Genomic DNA, 18,449 nt, shown 5'->3' with positions numbered 1-18,449 from the left:
ATTGATGGCCCGGACGGAGAAAGTTTCACAACTGAACTGAATCGAATTGTATGTTGAAGGTATATGCAGTTCATAACCTAGTCTTAGCCCAAGACGCCAGTGAATGATAGTTGATCTGGCATAGTGCGCCCTCTAAAGCCTGGTTCATAATCCATGCGAATGCGAAGCGAATTCAACGTCATGAAACATTTGCTGCGAAATTCGCCCGAATTATAATATGTTCAACTTTTACGAATTCACAGCGCGACTACTTATCATGACGTCACAAATTCGCGTTCGCTTTCGCTTTCGCGCCGAGTATGAATCGGGCATAATGGCACAACAATTAGACCAGCGCGCCTACTCGCATGATTAAAGTCTTGGCCATTTCCTATCAGCGGCTTATTTTTTTCTATACGTGCGGTGATCAGCATCATCGCTCTCCTTGGGAACCAATCAGCGATAGAGAAATGGTTTAATGGCTCGCGAATACGTGCAGTGATCAACATCATCACTTTCCTAGGGAACTAATCAGCGATCAAGAAATTGTTCAATGGGGAGTGCGCGACTACTGCAGCAAAATGGGAACTGCCATTTTGTTCGAATTTATAAAGACGGCCCTATTTACATAAAAAGACCATTCCCCATTGCTACGAAATGACTGAGACGTTTGTGAAGAAAGTAAAAAATCAACAATGCAAGGGCGCTACACAACAATGCAACTATCGCTCTTGATCACTGACGTCTTGAGCCAAGACTATTCATAACCCAACATTAACATGTGTTTTTTTTTATCCTTGTCTCATTTCCTGGAACTAAAGTACGTGTGTTCACGACCATTTTGTCCGTTTGGTCGATTACGCCCGACAACAGATTTTGAAGAGCGACGGCCGATTGTGTCCGACCCATTATGTCCGACAGCCGATTATCATCCGACTTAATATGTCCGACGTCCGATTATGTCCGACCCATTGTGTCCGACGTCCGATTATGACCGACCCATTGTGTCCGACGTCCGCTTATGTCCGACCCATTGTGTCCGACGGCTGATTATGTCCGACCCATTGTGTCCGACGGTCGATCGAGCATTTTGTTTAATTTGCATGTCATGCTGATAATGGAAGACAAATCTTATCTTTACCCCGTAATGGGACAATGCGGCCGTATTTAGAATTCACTCATAAAAGTAAGATTCGATTTGAACAGAATTGGATACCAGGAATCCGATTTTCCCTGACCCAATTTTTTCCGGTCAACTCTGAAAGTTTGTTGTCATAATATTTTGGCGTCCTATGAAATCTGATTTATTTCATCCTCTATTTTGGGCTCTAATTACTCTCACATGTGACTTTTCAATGTTCTTATTATTTTTTTGCACATGAAGGAATCCCTTCATAGAGCGCAATTGCAACACGGAGTGCAAATGCAACACTTATCGGAATCAGGACCCTGTTAATGTCATAAAGGGTGCACACTGGTAAATAGGCCTTAATCCATCCGCCGAGCTAATGAATAAAAGTTATACCCTCAAAATATTCTATATTAGAGAGTTCTGAGCGCCGTAAAATTGGGGGATTGAAGAGATTATGGTAATGAACCTCTGGCCCGGACTTGGGGCTTCCAATTCTGAGCAATTTGGATGCTTTTGGGCTCGAAAGTGGCGCTATTTTGCCATGTTGTGGAGGAATCGATTTTCAAGATGGCTACTTTTCCGCTTTCGGGAAAATAGGGGTCGTCTTCTTTGGGTGAGAATATCTCGAAAAGTCAATGAAAACCAAACGAAATGAAAAGAAAACGAAAGATGACATGTTGATCATCATTTTCTGTGCAGCTTGAATACCTGTGAGAGTTCTGAGTATTTTAAAAGAATTTTGAAGTATGGGCATTTAACATTAGTAACTATGGGAATTTATTTGCACTGTTGCATCCTATATGAAGAATAACAAAGATGGCCTTTTCGCGCATGCGCTGTGCCGCGGCAGTGGGTTTTTTTCAGTGGGCGGAACCTACAGGGAGGGGAAAAAAGTGTTTTTAAGGTATCAACAAGGGCTTTTCCGTAAACGGATGCTCCCAAATCGTACGGGAGCAGTAGGCCATCAGCCGATTACAACAGTTGCTAGTTGAAAAGGGAGGAGGGGGGGGGGGCATTTTGAGCTTAAAAGTAGCTGAAACTCAATTTATTGTCGCTGGGGGCGCTCTACAGCTTAGCAGGGGCAAAAAAATCATTATTTTCGGACCTAATATCGACCTCGGATAATTCTTTTCTGTCATTTTTTTCCCCAAAATATTAACTTTGATATTCTGCTTCTCCTGAATGTGGTTTTGTGTTAAAATTTAAAAGTTACCTGCTATTATAGGGTGCACACCGGTAAATAGGCCTAAATCCATCCGCCGAGCTCATGAATAAAAGTTTTACCCTCAAGATATTCTATATTAGAGAGTTCTGAGCGCCGTAAAATTGGGGAATTGAAGAGATATGGTAATGAACCTCTGGCCCGGACTTGGGGCTTCCAATTCTGAGCATTTTGGATGCTATTGGGATCGAAAGTGGCGCTATTTTGCCATGTTGTGGAGGAATCGATTTTCAAGATGGCTACTTTTCCGCTTTGGGGAAAATAGGGGTCGTCTTCTTTGGGTGAGAATATCTCGAAAAGTCAATGAAACCGAACGAAATGAAAAGAAAACGAAAGATGACATGTTGATCATCATTTTTCTGTGCAGCTTGAATACCTGTGAGAGTTCTGAGTATTTTAAAAGAATTTTGAAGTATGGGCATTTAGCACTAGTGTCTATGGGAATTTATTTGCACTGTTGCATCCATGAAGGGCGGTAGCTAAAAGTGAAGGGAAAAAAACATCCAGTGAAGCGCCGCTCGAGTGATGGCGCCCTATCTCCAGGACGTGCAGAGGACTACATTGACCAGAGGCGAGCTTTTTCTATACCACAAAGTCGGTCCTACATGGATAATTGCAGCGTATCATGATGGCGCAATACATGTACATGCAATAATATAATGAATACAACAACTCAGTGGAAGGAGTCACTGACGTAGTCTAGTGGATACTACATCGACTGTCATTGCTTTTCTTTTCATTCATTATTTGTTTAATTTCGTTCCCTTAAATAGGTTTTTTTAACAGTTATTTAGGGCATTTTTTTTGTAGTTTGGAAATGTGATTTTTGTTTCTCAAAGGAAAACAAGTATCGATGAATGTTATATCGCTTCAATTGTGCATTATAGTGGTAAAGATCTGGCGATTTTTCTTTTAAACGGAGGGCACATTTTCCAAAATGAGAGACCTAAAATTAGAGATAATCTTGTAAGATAAGACGAGTGTAATAAACGAAGGTTACGTAATGTAAGGTTGTGCGTTTACGTTATTTTTAATGGATGTGACCTTATATCAGGAGTGTGGTTTCGTTTTGGAATAAGGTGAGGGGAAAACTGCAGTGGTGAAAATGTGTAGGTACACATTGACCTTTGGGCTAGTTTTGCCCTTCTGGTAGCTACTTCGAGGCATCCTTATGACCCAAAATTAACGTGGACAGCCCCACTAAAAATATTAAAGCCACTGACGACTTTGGGTATTCTGAATATTGAAAACAGTAGTAATTGTATTTTGAATATTGATAACAGTAATGATTCAGTGCAATCGACACAATTTTAATTAAATCGGCTTTTTAATCCTTGTCAATAAGATTTCTTGTAACCGTCTATACAAAAATGTCGAGCACTGTAGTGCAAATCTGGTTTAATCAGTTCTTTTCAATGATGAAATGATATCATTAAGTGAAAGGAGATGGTTTATACATAAAACCACAGTTATGATTTGCACTTAATTTGATTTAACAGGAAGAAGTATCTAAATAAGTTGTTGTTTGAATTGTCAATTTCTTTGGTTTTTCTTTGATTTTCCTCTGCAAACGTTAACGGTACATTTGTATCGGCTTTTCTGTTAAACCGTATACATTTTGTTAATCGCTTGTAAATAGCCTTAAATATATTTTAACTACATAATAAGTTTTAACTACATAACAAGAACTAATAATAATAATGATACAGATTTATATAGCGCACTTATCCGGAAACCCGATCAAGGCGCCTACACACACAAAAATAGTCAAGCTCCAGTCATAGAGAAATAACTAGTGAAGTAGATGAGATTTCAGTTCTCTTTTGAAGATGTCCAGGGATGTTGTTTGACGGAGTGTGGCAGGGAGTTTATTCCAAATGGCAGGTGCAGCCTTGGCGAAGACACGCTGACCATAGCGGACACAATAACTACATAATATTCATGTAAATAACAAGAGATTGAAGTATTAAAATAAACTTTAAAACGTAAAAAAACGTGAAAATGGGAACAGTGGTGGAATTGTTCATTTGATGATAAAAGCAGGAAATTTGTCACAGTCAGCGTATGTCTTGAGAAAGGTATTTGGCTATAGAGCCATCGTTGATATGTCCTTTGAAAAAATATAGGTATAATAACAAGCAATGGCAGCCATTTTGAAAATTTAGAAATTACTATTCTACCTATAGTTTTTTCTATCCTACCAAATGTTTTTCCCATGACATACTATTACTGTGTTACAAATTCAAAGATGAATCACTTTCACCCACGAACCGTGCGGAAAACAAATGGGTAGAAACGAGGGGCGGCACAAAGGGGACATTTTCAGAATATTCTTGTTAATTTTAGGCGCGCACTGCAGTTATAATACAAAAATAATTTAATAATGTCAGTACACAACCGAATGAATCCGGCGTTAATCGACCATCTAAATACAATAGGTCGGACGTATCCCATCGTCGGACACAATGGGTCGGACATAGTCGGTCGTCGGACATAATGGGTCGGACACTCGGCCGTCGGACATAATGGGTGGGACATAATCGGCCATTGCTCGACAAAATCTGTTGTCGGACGTAATCGACCAAACGGACATAATGGTTGTGAAAATACGTACGATGCATTCTCTACGAATGTGCAGCTTATGTGCTGTGTTTTATGTGTAGCGCGCGTGACAAACACACGTTGTGCACTGCTTTTTGGACCACCCATTGGTCAAGGGTGTGTTTTAGTAAGAAAAATTTGCCAGCATTTCCACGCGCTTTTAAATTACAAATTATATATACTTTTCACGGAGTCCAAAACATTTCCTTGTTTTAAAATGACTTTTTGTAAAGACTTTATTCTAGAAACGATGTAAAACCCTGAAAAATTGAAACACCCCTGAAGGTCATGGATCTGTCCATAAAACAACTTTTTTACGAAGAAAGTTTGGTTTTTGACGTAAGTACGCGTTGCTGAAAATACTAATCTGATATGTTTGGTACTTAAAAGAGATCTGTTTGTTCTTAGGACAAAGAAAATCAGCAGTTATTGCCCAAAGGCAAGTTAAAGCACTCGAGACATGCTCGCAAGCAAGACGGAACGCAGTGTGTTGATTTCCCAAGTGCAAGAGAGGTACATTTGATCGTAGTTCGCCGGTGGCACCAAAAACATGCAGACGAAAATACATGGTGTCAAGTGACGAACAGAAGAAACTTAGAAGGCTTAAAGCAAGAGTATATTTTAACCAATGAAAAAAATCTTATAATCTTAAAACACTCAAATAACTTAGGGGAAAAGGGGCCAAGCATTTGCCTCAGATTGCACCACAGAGCATCTAAAATCCAAAAATCCTTAAGCGGCCCTGGACCCAACGCCGAAAGACGTTCGCGCTCCACATTGGTCTTCGAGGCAGATGCCCTATGAGCTCCGTGCGCCAACAAAGACGGCGCCCTTTTACCTAGCAACGACGTCCCATGGGTGGGACATTTAGCTGGTTGACGCGCACCGTTCCTTGTGTGTGACGCACGTACACCAGGGGATTTGTACTATGCACACGCAGTGGTACGGTACGGCCGCGCGTCGCGGCAAAATTGCAGTCAGGCAAGATGGCGTCGGTCGGTCACCCCCAACTGTACTTTGTTTGCCGGTGAGGGGGTACTTGTGAACGGAGCGGATACGCATGCTTGCAACAGTTTACAAACTAAGTCTATACAACTCCTTTTCAAAAATAAGCACGGAAATAATTATGCAGACGAAGAACAGAAGAAACTTCAAAGGCTTGTATAACGTAAGAGTATATTACGCCAATAAACCAATAAAAAAATCCTTATAACCTTAAAACGTTTTACTCAAATAACTCAGGGGAAAAGGGGCCAGGAATCCCTTCAGAATGCACCACAGAGCAAAATTTTACGGGGCCCTTCAGCGGGCCCCGGACCCCACGCCGTAATCGTGATCCGCGATGGCATTAGTTATGGAGCAAATGCCCAACGCATCGTTGCAACAGTTTACAAAACTAAGTCAATACAATACCTTTTCCAAAATAAAATGCAAGAAATATGAAGATGAAAATACATGGTTTTCGACTTTCAGGCATACATTAACTTAAAATTTGTAGAAGCAAGTATATATTTTTTTTAATCCTTATTATCTTAAAAACTTTTGCTCAAATAATAAAGGGGAAAAGAGCCAGGAATCGCCTCAGATTGCACCACAGAGCATCTAGAATCCAAAATTTCCCGGGGCCCTTAAGTGGGCCCCGGTCCCCGGCTTCGCGCTCCGTGCTCGCATTAGTTCTCGGAGCAATTAAATAATTGTGCTCCAACGGTGTGCCCCCGTCTAAAAAAATTCCTGGATCCGTGCCTGAACATCAGGCCCGGATCCAGGGGTGGGCCGCGGGGACACGTGTCCCCCGTCAAATTAAGTCCAAAAAAAAATGAATAAAACAGGGGGGGAAAGATGGGGAAGGTGAGAGAAATGGAGGGAAGGAGGAGGGCAACCTTCTAACAAAAATACCGGTGCCGATATTAAACATCAGCGGCCAGCAAACATTGTGTACTGGCCGTATGACACAGGGAACTCGAGAAGCTTCGAAATAAACCGCAATCCCGGCCACCGTACGTACTCCATACGTAACCCCGCATAGTATATATCGGTTTATGAAATGCGATATTATGAGCGTACGTACCCTTACGACAACACGCACGTGTGACAGCCGATGTGCTGTGTTTAGCGCGATGAGCGCGACATACACACCGTACGCTGCTCTTTGTACCACACTATTGGTCAAGGGTACGGTTTTCGTACGATCAATTTGCCAGCATTTCTTCGGCGCTTTTAAGGAGTCCAAAACATGTCCGTTTCCGTAGAAAATTTCCAAAGAAAATCTTATCATATTGATAAAATCAAAATTTAAACTTGATACAAAACATTAGAAAGCATCCTTGCAAAAGTTTACAAACTAAGTCTATACAATTCCCTTTCAAAATAAAATGCACTAAAACAATTATGCAGACGAAAATGGTTATCAAGTGAAAAACAGAAGAAACTTAAAAGGCTTGTATTAAACCAATGAAAAAAATCCTTATCTAACTTAAAACATTTTGCTAAAATAACTCAGGGAAAGAGGGGCCAGGAATCGCCTCAGATTGCACCACAGAGCATCTAATTATCAAACAAAAAATCCCGGGGCCCTTAAGCGGGCCCGGACCCCACGCCGAAAGACATTTGCGCTCCGCATTAGTAGTCCTCGGGGCAGATCTCCCTAGCCCTACGCATCCTTAAAAACAGTTTACAAACTTAGCCTATCCAATTCCTTTTCCGAAATAAAATGCTAGAAGCTGATTATGCAGTCGAAAATACTTGGTTATCAAGTGAAGAACAGAAGAAAGTTAACTAGGCTTGTATTAAGAAATACATGAGTACATTTTAAACTAATGAACAAAAAATATTTAAAAAACACATGGTGTTACCGCAAACCGAAGCGATAACGAAAAAAAAATTAATAATCTTCACAACATTTTGCTGAAATTGGACCAGGAATTGTCTCAGATTGCACCACAAAGCATCTATAGAATCAAACATTTCCCGGGGCCCTTCAGTGGGCCCCGAAAGGGCCCCACGCCGTAAGACACTGCTCCGCGTTCGCATTAGTCCTTGGAGCAAATGCTCCAGCGAATCGCCCATTGCAACAGTTTTCTAAGTCAATACAATTCCTTTTTTTAATACAGTGCTTGAAATTATGCAGACGAAAATACATGGTTTACAACTTTAAAGTACACAGTAGCTTAAAATTTGTAAAAACAAGAGTATATTTTTTAAAAAAATCTTTATAAGCTTAACAACTTTTGCTTAATTAATTCAGGGGGAAAGGGGCCAGGAATCGCCTCAGCATGCACCACAGAGCATCTATAATCCAAAATTTCCCGGGCCCCTTAAGCGGGCCCCGGACCCCACGCCGTAAGGGCTTCGCGCTCCGCGCTCGCATTAGTCTTCAGAGCAAATGCGAGTTAATCTTAAGTCTCAAAAATGTAACCTTCGTTGACAGTATTCCATATAAACTGATGTTAACTTACGTGACAATCATGTCACGTGCATTCAATAAACGTGTATCTAATGTGTGTACAACATGTATCGCTAATCTTCCAAATTTATGAAGAAGAAAGTTCGCGTCCATTTCTACGCCATTAATACTTCTTCAAATGACGAGACAGATGTTATCTTTTTAATGAAACAAAACAATTACTTACGGTCTTGTTTCAGTTATAATATAATTATTTAGAAAGCTGATCAGTCTAAGCTATACGTTGCATCAGTAAATAACAAAAAGAGACACTTGGACATTATGGTTGATATTGTTTTTGATCACGCAATAGGTGAACATGCAAACAATCGTGTGTATTGGATTCGCACGTGAATCTATACAGCGCCACATGTCAGCGCGATATCGGTTTCAGCTTTCCAACAAAATCCAGTTGTTATAAGATGGAATTTTGCGTCGGGTGATATAAATCAAATTAGGTTTTGCCCTTCACCGACGTTTTAACACTGTATACTCAGTGTGTTACCTCCCGAGTGATAGTTGGGAAAAAATCCAGTTGCTATTATTTTTTATTGCAATACATCTCAAATTTATATGTTGAAATGGTAGCATTTTCAACGTGGTAGCTTATTAATGGTTATCACCCCTTGATTATCCAGACCCCCTTTAACGTTAACCCTATGGATATCAGGGGCGGAGCCACGACCCCCCCCCCCCCCACAATGAAACTTTTTTTTTATAATACTCCTGAACATGATCAATAGCGATGGTTGCATTGCACTGTTGAATAACGCCCTTGCACAATTTAGTCCATTGGCCAGACCGACTTGGTACCACCTGAGGTGGCAAAACTTTAATGTTGTTAATTTCTCTGTGTCATCACTCTCAGTGAAAAAAAATATATATATATGATAGCATTTCGTAATCAGTAGCTTAATGTCTTGTTGATGCAGGTACTCCCTTTAACGTTAACCCTATAAAGATCAGGGGCGGGGCCACGATCCCCTCCAATGAAACTTATAATAATATATTAGGCCTAGGCCTACTCCTAAACGCATTGGCTGATCAGTATGGAATTCGGTGATCTCTGTTAAAGAAAATACACGAGAAAAAATTGGATTCGTAGTTCCGAATCCAAACTTTTAACAATAGTGTGACGTCATAGCAATGATGTTACCTAACTTATACCAGAGGTCAATGTGGTAAACCATGTATACATGCATTTTTGGATAAAAACCAATGTTTTCTTTGCCAAGGCCTATCATGTACTTACTTGAGACTAAAATTCATGGCCATGGGCGTCGCCAGGACTTTTTTAGAGGGGGGCAAAACATATTTTTCCCAAAAATTCCAGTATTTCTCAACATATTCTCGATTTATCGGTTTTAGAGGGGCAGGGACATTTTGCCCCTCCCCCAACCCATTAAATTTACATCACCAATATGACTTCGCGCCTCTTTTTCTTTTCTTTTCTTTTCTTCCTTTTTTTCTTCTTTTTTTTTTTTTTGGCTTTTCCGGGGGGGGGGAGCATGCAAATGACCCAACTGAATATAACAGTTGGTCCATAAAATACTTAAGTCGGTCCATAAAATACTGGCTTGGTAATACCAAGCCAGAGCAACACTAAATTGAACACCGAATTGAATAGAGTATAGACAATGAATCTCGTCATGACTGTACGCGTATAATATATGCCCACGGATACAAATTATTACATAGTATAGTACGTTCATAAAGTATCGTATAATATAGTACATTACATAGTATAGTACGTTCAGCCTACTGTGCTCCACATGACAAAATACATGTAAAGTATGCAGTGCGCACGCTGAAATTAGAACCCAAAGTAGCCCAAAAGAAACACTCTTGTTTGACCCTTTCCACAAGCTTTCACCAAAGCCCATCTACATGATCGGTGAACAATAAAGAATACCCTCAAACCTAGCTACTATGCCGACTTAATGAATTTAGGGACAAAAGAAATGAAAGGAGCCCTCACCCGTGTAATTTGCTGACCTGGTCGTGGTGACGCTACAAGAGGTCGATCACCACTTACTTCACGTACATATCGGTTCGCCATAATAAACACGTAAACAAGGTTGTGGACATCCCCCCCCCCCTTCTTTTGGTGTTTAAAACTATAACTATAAAACTATATCTGTAAGTGGTAGTTTTTGTTCTTATTATTCTTTCATATGAGGAGATCATCAAAGACAAATACATGTACTAAAACCACGGGGAAGCGGACGAGGGCTCGGTTGACGGAGGACTTGATTCTTGGGTGGTGGAAAGAGTTGCTGTGCAGGTATCTGTCCGTACTGCGAGCAAGACTTCCGTCTGGCTTTCTGGACACCTCAACGTCAAGAAATGAGATGCTGCCATCTCTTTTTTGTTCCATGGTGAACTGGATGCTGCTGTGAAGCTTGTTGAGGCGTTTTAAGAAGAGCTGGAGGTTGTCTTGCCCATGTTGCCAGATGACGAAGGTGTCGTCCACGTACCAGAGCCAAGCCTTGGGTTGGTGATCTGCTGTTGCGATGGCGGTCTGTTCAAATTCTTTCATGAACAAGTCAACCAGAACCGCGGGGATACAGGAGATCCCATGAAGGTTCCAGCCGACTGTTCGAAGAATTTGTCCCGCCATCAGAAGCTGGATGAGTTGACACATGTGAGGAGCAGATCTTGAAGCTGGTCAGGGGTGAGGTCGGTGCGGTCTTGGAGAGTGGTGTCTGCTTGAGGTCTGTCCTTGGCGATGGTGCAGGCGTCTGAGGTGGGAATGCTGGTGAAGAGGGAGACGACATCAAAGCTGACCATGATGTCGTCCAGCTGGAGGGTGAGGTCTTGGATGAATGCCGCAAACTGGTCGGAGTTCTTGATGTAATGCTTGGTGTTTCCTAGCAAGTGGTGGAGGATCTTTGCAAGATGTCTGATGGTTGTGTTGTATATAGGACCCTCTCTGGAAGCAGCAATTGGACGCAGGGTGTGGATCTTGGGCTGTCCGAAGAACCTGGGGCACTTGGAACTAGAAAAATGTTCATCAAGAGTTTACCAACTGATTTATTTTGCAAACATTTGCAAATGCTTTAAAATTTGGGGTTTTGTTAATCTATAAACCTCAGGGATTATAAAAAAAAGTTACTGCTTTGGCCTCGGAAGCAAAAATATATATAAAACCACACTTTTCCTCCGGTCAGATTTGCGTCATCCAGGCTAGACTGTAATCACTGAAATAATTACTCTTTATTGATTTCTTTCCTTTAATAAAACAATAAGCCTCTGCTGGCAAAGAAAATTGAAGTGGATGATATATTTCATTCATTAGATAACTATCATTGTTTTAAGTACTGTGCCAAGCAGAGAGGTTGGTTTGCACCTTGTGATCAGAAATGAGGTCAAGTTTGTGTACACAGAGTTGTATAGACCTATGACTTGTGGGAAGAGGAGTTGATCATTCGTAGTCATAGGGATTTAAATTACGTTTCAATTATGTTTCAACTATCATCTTTCGACATGTCTGGTGGGCTTGGGTGCTGTCTAGATAGGGGGAAAACGCTTTTTTTTTTAATGCGTTATTTCACGTTATTCATCAGGAAAAAAGGAGACCAGGACCCTTTCACCCTGGAGCCACCAATCCATAAGTGTCTGTACCCTTCTGCTGGGTGATCCCCACCTATGGGCTCCGTGCGCCAACAAAGAGGGCGCCCTGTTTACCTAGCAACGACGTCCCATGGGCGGGACATTTAGCTGGTTGACGCGCACCAATCCTTGTACATGTACTTTGTGTGTGACGCACGTACACCAGGGGATTTGTACTATATGTACACGCAGTGGTACGGCCGTGCCACGCGAGTCGCGGCAAAATTGCAGCCAGGCAAGATGGCGTCGGTTGGTCACCCCCAACTGTACTTTATTTGCCAGTGAGGGGGCACTTGTGAACAGAGCGGATAGTCTGGCGGGAAACAGTTTGCATCGCACCTGACCATGCATCGAGGCAGTGTGTGTGTGTAAGATGGATTGATTCACTCACTTTATTAACTTCAATCCAGCAGAAAATGCGGGTAAGACTGGAAGGCTTTCTCATTGAAGGAAAAAATTAACAATTTTCATTTTCTGAAAACAATTGACAACTTACAGTACCTTTTGTGTCAGGTATTTTGTCCGAACTGGAGCACTTTGTGAAGGACTTTTCTCCTTTGTACTTGCGGCACCACCAACGGAACAGTACACATATTAATACTATGAGTGCAATGAGTGCAACAATAGGAATCGCGATGAAGATGGCACTAGGTGTTTCAGAAGGGTCGGGATTGAGTTCCTTATCTGTATAGAAAACAAACAAAAATCACACTAAGAATCCTCTACAATCTTTCTGCTTTATCTACCTATTGAGTTAAAGAGGGCTTGACATTTCAACCTTGCCAAGATCTATCTCAAAGATCAGGTTTGAAATGTCAAGCCACACATTTGTACATTTCAGGTCATTTCAGACAGTGAGCAGTTTGCAGCAGTTTCATTCAATTTTCAGAAGCTACTGGTATGTACATGAAGTAACCCTCCCATGAGCCAGAACAACCGATTGTTTATGTTGTTGTTGTTGTTGTTGTTGTTTGTTTTTTTATTGGGGGGGGGTCTTTGTCTTGTAAATGGCGAGGCTATCTCCATTTATACATTCCTTCTTCGTGTAAGAACGTTTGGTTAAGGCACTGAACAATAAAGACATGGGAATCAGTTTAAAGTGTAATGATAGCAGGCTTGTAGTTGTTAACGTTTATGTTGAGAATCATAAATATCATGGAAGTGTCGTGCACACTCACAGGGTAGAGTCATTACGTGCCCTTGTGTCACTGTTACTGACGAAGACATACTATTCGAACTTGCTGGAAGTGAGTCACCTAAAATGACAAATAATAACAATAATAATAATAATTACCGGGAATGGGTCATTAGGGAGACTTTCCCATAGACTTAGATGTGCCCTAACCCAATATTCCATTGTCCTTTCCACGAGTTTTGGTATTTTTACTAATTAGACCACGAGCAACAAATATAACCTAATTGCGACGGTAAAATGTTGCCTCTAAAGGGGGCTGTAAAATTAGGGAGACAGTTATGTGTCTCCCTAATGACCGGTGTCTCCCTATTATCGAAGAAATTAATATAACGTGTCTCTCTAATGGTACATTTAGTGGAATACTGGTGCTTATACAGCGCAGTTCCAAATTGATGATCAATGCGCTTTACAAACAAAAACAAAGAAACATAAACAGATACATTGAAAGAGTAAATCACATAAGAGATCTGGCAAACAAGTGTGTGTTTGAGGAGGCTTTTGAATGCTTGTGGACTAGGAGCCAGTCTGATGGTTGATGGGAGATCATTCCACAATATAAGGGCACAGATAGAGAATGACCTCTCCGCCACCATCCTTTGGCCCCTAGGCACCACGAGCCGGGTTGTGTCTGTAGCGGAGCGCAATCCGGATCATGAAGGTTTGTAGAATGAAATGCTGTTTGAGAGGTATATGGGAGTGAGACCGTGGATTGACTTGTAAACATATAACAAGATTTTGAAAATAATGCGTTGTTCGATTGGAAGCTAGTGAAGAGATTGCAAAAGTGGAGTAGAGGGATGTCGGTGAGGAACTTGGAAAATGATAAGAGAAGCCCTGTTCTGTAGACGCTGCAGTCTTGAGATGTCAGAGCTGCTGCAACCGGCCAAAAGAGAGTTAGCATGGTCTAGTCTAGACAGAATCTGGGCCCTCATGGCATGAGTACAGCTTTCCTGGTACATGAGAGGACACGGTCATGGATGGGTCGAATGTTACTCCTAGATTTCTCACTGAAATGGATGGGGGACACATACTCATTATCGATTGGGAAGGTGTAATTGATGAGCTTTGGGAGATTGTTTTGAGATGCAGATATGAAAAACTCAGTTTTGGAGCTGTTTAGTCTCGGCTTGTTTGCAGTCATCCAGTGTCGAACGCCATCTACTCATTTCGATAGCCTGTGCAGTGCAACAGCAGCTTCACCTGGAAAGTTGGGATTAAAGGTTATGTAAAGTTGAATGTCATCGGCATTATACATGTATATGAAACTGGATGTCATGAAATCGGATAATATGAGCAACTGGTTGTGAATACATGATAAATGTTTTAGGTCCATTTTTTTTCTTGTAAGGGTTAGGATGATACTTTGTCGTGATATAGTTACTTTTGTGACATTACTTTGCAGTTTGGCTTGATGACCTTTGAAAATAACGCAAAAAATGAATTTTTGCAGCCTCAAAATTAGCCGAAAATGGCCAAGACACATAATGGCCAGTAACCATGGCAACGGGCAAAATAAAAGTTTAAAAAGTCTAGTTTGGTTACTTGCTCCCTTAGTCCTTTCATACCACAAAGTTTTTAAAAATTCGATTTTTTGAGCGTGGACACTTATATGAAGTATTTACACGAAATTACTCTTATCATACCTAATACAAATCATCGGAATAAAATGTCACTTTTTTATAGGCAGTTGTGAACGGATGGATTAGCAAAGTAATGTGACAAAAAGTAACGCTTCAAAATCTGGGCCTGCTGTCAAAATATAATTTGGAGAATGAATCGGAGTGACGAAAAAAAATAACAGTTTTCAAAAACATTGGAAGGTCACAACGAACATGTATAATGCAATCACATACCAATCACATGTATGTCAAAAGCTCCTTTCAAGGGCGCGTTTTCTGGACCATCTGGAATGTAGCACGAGTAGCGTCCTGCATTGGTGGGATTCACTGATTTGATGAGCAGACCAAAGTCACTGGCAAGATCGTAGTCAGAATCAGCCTCAACTTTGTCAGCAGACAAGTTGTAAATAACGACGACGTGACTTGACTCATGAATCCATCGGACTTCACACAGCACGTCACCAGGCGTCCAGCTTCTACAAGGCAGAACTTGCTGAAATCCTTCTGGAAGGTAGAACTCTGTTAGCGATGCCTTCAGAACAAAGTTGGGATTTCCATCTGAATGCACAAAAAAACACCCCAAAACAAACACATACAGCTTGTAAATGTTTTATACAAATGCAGTACAAAAGTATAAACAAGGTATGAGTTCCTTACATGTAATGGTGTTTTTCCATCACTTTTCGAAGCCCAGATGAAAGGCCACACCTCGTACTGGTTTACGCAAACAATGCAGCACAAAGTATGCAGGACTGACTTTATTCTGAAAATTAAAACCATAGTGAATTGGGATCCGCCCAATATTTCGAAGGTTCCACAGTCCGAAGGTGTATTGATCCGAAGGTTTGATAGCCCGAACAGACGGGGGTTCATTAGTCCCAAAATGAAATATAAGATTCGATAATCTGAGTATTTGATGTGATACTCCGAAGGTTCGTAATAGTCCGAAGATTTGATAATCCAAAGATTCATTTGTCCGAAGGTTTGGTAGTCCGAATTTAGAATAAGGTTAATTAGTCCGAAGGTTCAGTAGTCCGAAACGAAAACAAGGTTTAATTGTCCAAAGACTCATTAATCCGAAAGCACACAATGTTCAATATAGTCCGAATTTCCAATAATGCTCAATGCTGTCAATTCCGACAGTTTAACCTTAATGTCGATGCGGACTATCGAACTTTATTGTCTATTTGGGCTATTGAACCTTCGAAATCTATTTTCGGTTTAGTGAACCCTTCGAACTATTGAACCTTCGGATATCCCAGCCAGATGGACTTCCGGGGTCCCTCCTTTGTTGTTCCATTGTACATGTCCCTATTTCCAAAGATTTCGTTGCGGGGTACCTCGAACAAAAGACGGGTACCCCACAAGTGGTCCGTGGTAAGCACGGACGAACGAACCTTCGGATTAATAACGAACCTTCGAACTTTCGAACTTTCGGACAATCGAGCGGACACCAGTGTCTTGGGGTGGGCGTCAGACATCATCGACAGTTCAATTGTCTCTCGCACTGGTCTACCCAACTCTCCGTTTTCTTCCGTTGAGTGGGTAGGCCTAAATGTGCACTGAACCCATGAGACAGCACAACATACACAGTGAACAATGATTATGAAATATAATCTGGATGAATAAGTTTGAAGGGTGGGTCCACCAACATTTTCAATCCACCGCTAGGTTTTGGGGGGTTTTCAAAGATGAAGGGAGGGAAAACCCAGCTACTGATAGTTAGGACTTAATGCCCCTTGAAGTTTTAAGGACACAATAAAGATTTAATCAAGTAATCAACATTTATTTCCATAATGCCAAAAAGAAAACAAGACAATGTAACAAAATAACTTGATAAGTAAATTTGATTAAAGTAATATGATAAATATACATGGAGATAAGTAAGCAAGAAAGGACAATAAAAAATGGCAATTATGGAGGCATCTTCCGAAGCCGGGCGCATATATGGAGATGCCTTGACAAAAGAAACCCGAAATGACAACTTAATTATGCATGGATACAACAAAAACGATGATGTCATAATCAAATGTTCGTGCAGCTACATGCAGTCAAAATCAAAACTATACAAAAGAATTCAAAACACAAGAAAGTGAACAAAAACGAATTGATCAGGAAACAAAAAGGAACAAACAAGTAGGCAGCCAAATCAAAATGTAAAATGAAAGATGAACAAGCTGAACAATCAAATGGCAAAAAAACAATTACACAAAGAAAATAAAGTGTTAATGAGAAAATCATGCAATAGTGAACATATAAACATGTCAGTAAACAAATAAAAAAAAAAAAACCAGTAAACCTTAAACAATAACGAGCATACCACATAACAGTAATTATTGCAAGGGGACTATAGGGACGAATCTGTGTTCACCGGAACGGAGTGCCCATCTCTCTTTCGTTTAGCGATTGGGCCAGACTCACACGAAGTGAAAAGGGCCGAAAAAAAACTTGAGGTAAAATTTTGTTAGTGTACTTAAACATGAAAATTCCTGTTTGAAGTTTGTTAATATCCGTGAGCGTTAGTGTTAGTGTGCGAAGTTTTGCAAATAGAGGTGCAGTTTGATCTCGTGGTTGTGAGAGGGTGCAGAGTCTGATGGCCCGGTTCTGCATGACATTAAAGGAGTGGAGTTGGTTAGTACTGGACCACACAATATTACAGTAGTAATCGCAATGAGGGATTGTTCTTTGCAGCGCCTCAAGGGAAAATAAAACAGTGATATATGCATTCGAAACTATACTCAATTTTCAAAAGAACTGAGGCCCTTTTACTTCTATTCCTTACACGCTATCTACAAATGGAAAATATTTGTGTGGTAAATAATGATTAAAATGACAGGTGATGAATCGAAAGATACGATTTTGTTGACCGCGAAGTAGGACCAGGAAAGGGTAGCATTCAAGGCAAGTGCTTTAATATAGTTGTCACACCTTGTAAGATCAAAACATCAGTGAAACAACTATGGAGTGTGCCGTTTGACTTGAACACATGACACCAGAATCTCTGTGTATCTTGCACGTCATTCAGGGAGTTGACTGTAAGTGAAGCGTCGCTACCAATGCTGTAATCTGCGCCATGTTGGATCTGCAGGGTAGTACCATCAGAGAAACGCGCACCAATGATCTGTGTATCTGTAGTGACGCCCTCTCCCTTTGACCAATACACTACGGATATTGGTGCGTCTTGCGTCTGTGACGCGCACCCACATGGTAGCGTGTGTCTGCGTCCCGGCTCAAGACTAGTAGGGGGCGATCCTTCACTGACTGCCTCACTTATATGTGGAAACGTGTGTCCTGTGATGTGGAACAAACCCAGTTTTGTGATCCCAGATTCAATGGGAAATTTTTGAGACGTCAGTGGTGGCAGCAAACATACCGGTACTTTTGTCTGGGGTCGACCGGTCCTTTTCAATTGTTTACGTCGTGTTAAATCTTAAGCACGCATGCTCAATATGACGCGAAAAATATTATGGAAAAAGCACCGGTGTGTCTGCTGCCACCAACGTCTCAAAATCTATATCCTAACTTTCCCAGTACATGTATATATGCAGTGAATTATTCGCAGAAAGAATTTAATACAAACCAGATAGTGAAGAAGACATGGATATCTGTACCAAGCACATTTGTTCCGACCTTCATTTCCTGACCAC

The 18,449-nt window shown here is 41.0% G+C and overlaps 1 protein-coding gene across 1 annotated transcript; it reads right to left on the bottom strand.

The window, feature by feature from the left end:
- Window positions 1-9,875: 9,875 nt before the first annotated feature.
- On the bottom strand, window positions 9,876-13,249 carry LOC119721225. The gene is made up of 3 exons (XM_038191197.1): window positions 13,167-13,249; window positions 12,490-12,672; window positions 9,876-11,374 (listed from the first exon to the last, which is right to left on the bottom strand). The coding sequence occupies exons 1-3, from the start codon at window positions 13,213-13,215 to the stop codon at window positions 11,247-11,249; spliced, it is 360 nt and encodes a 119-aa protein (XP_038047125.1). The 5' UTR covers window positions 13,216-13,249; the 3' UTR covers window positions 9,876-11,246.
- Between the last annotated feature and the right edge of the window lie 5,200 nt (window positions 13,250-18,449).

This window comes from Patiria miniata, unplaced genomic scaffold, assembly GCF_015706575.1.
Source record: "Patiria miniata isolate m_02_andy unplaced genomic scaffold, ASM1570657v1 HiC_scaffold_1, whole genome shotgun sequence".
In the NCBI taxonomy this organism is placed as follows: Eukaryota; Metazoa; Echinodermata; class Asteroidea; order Valvatida; family Asterinidae; genus Patiria; species Patiria miniata.
This window is presented reverse-complemented; position numbering and strand designations above follow the sequence as displayed.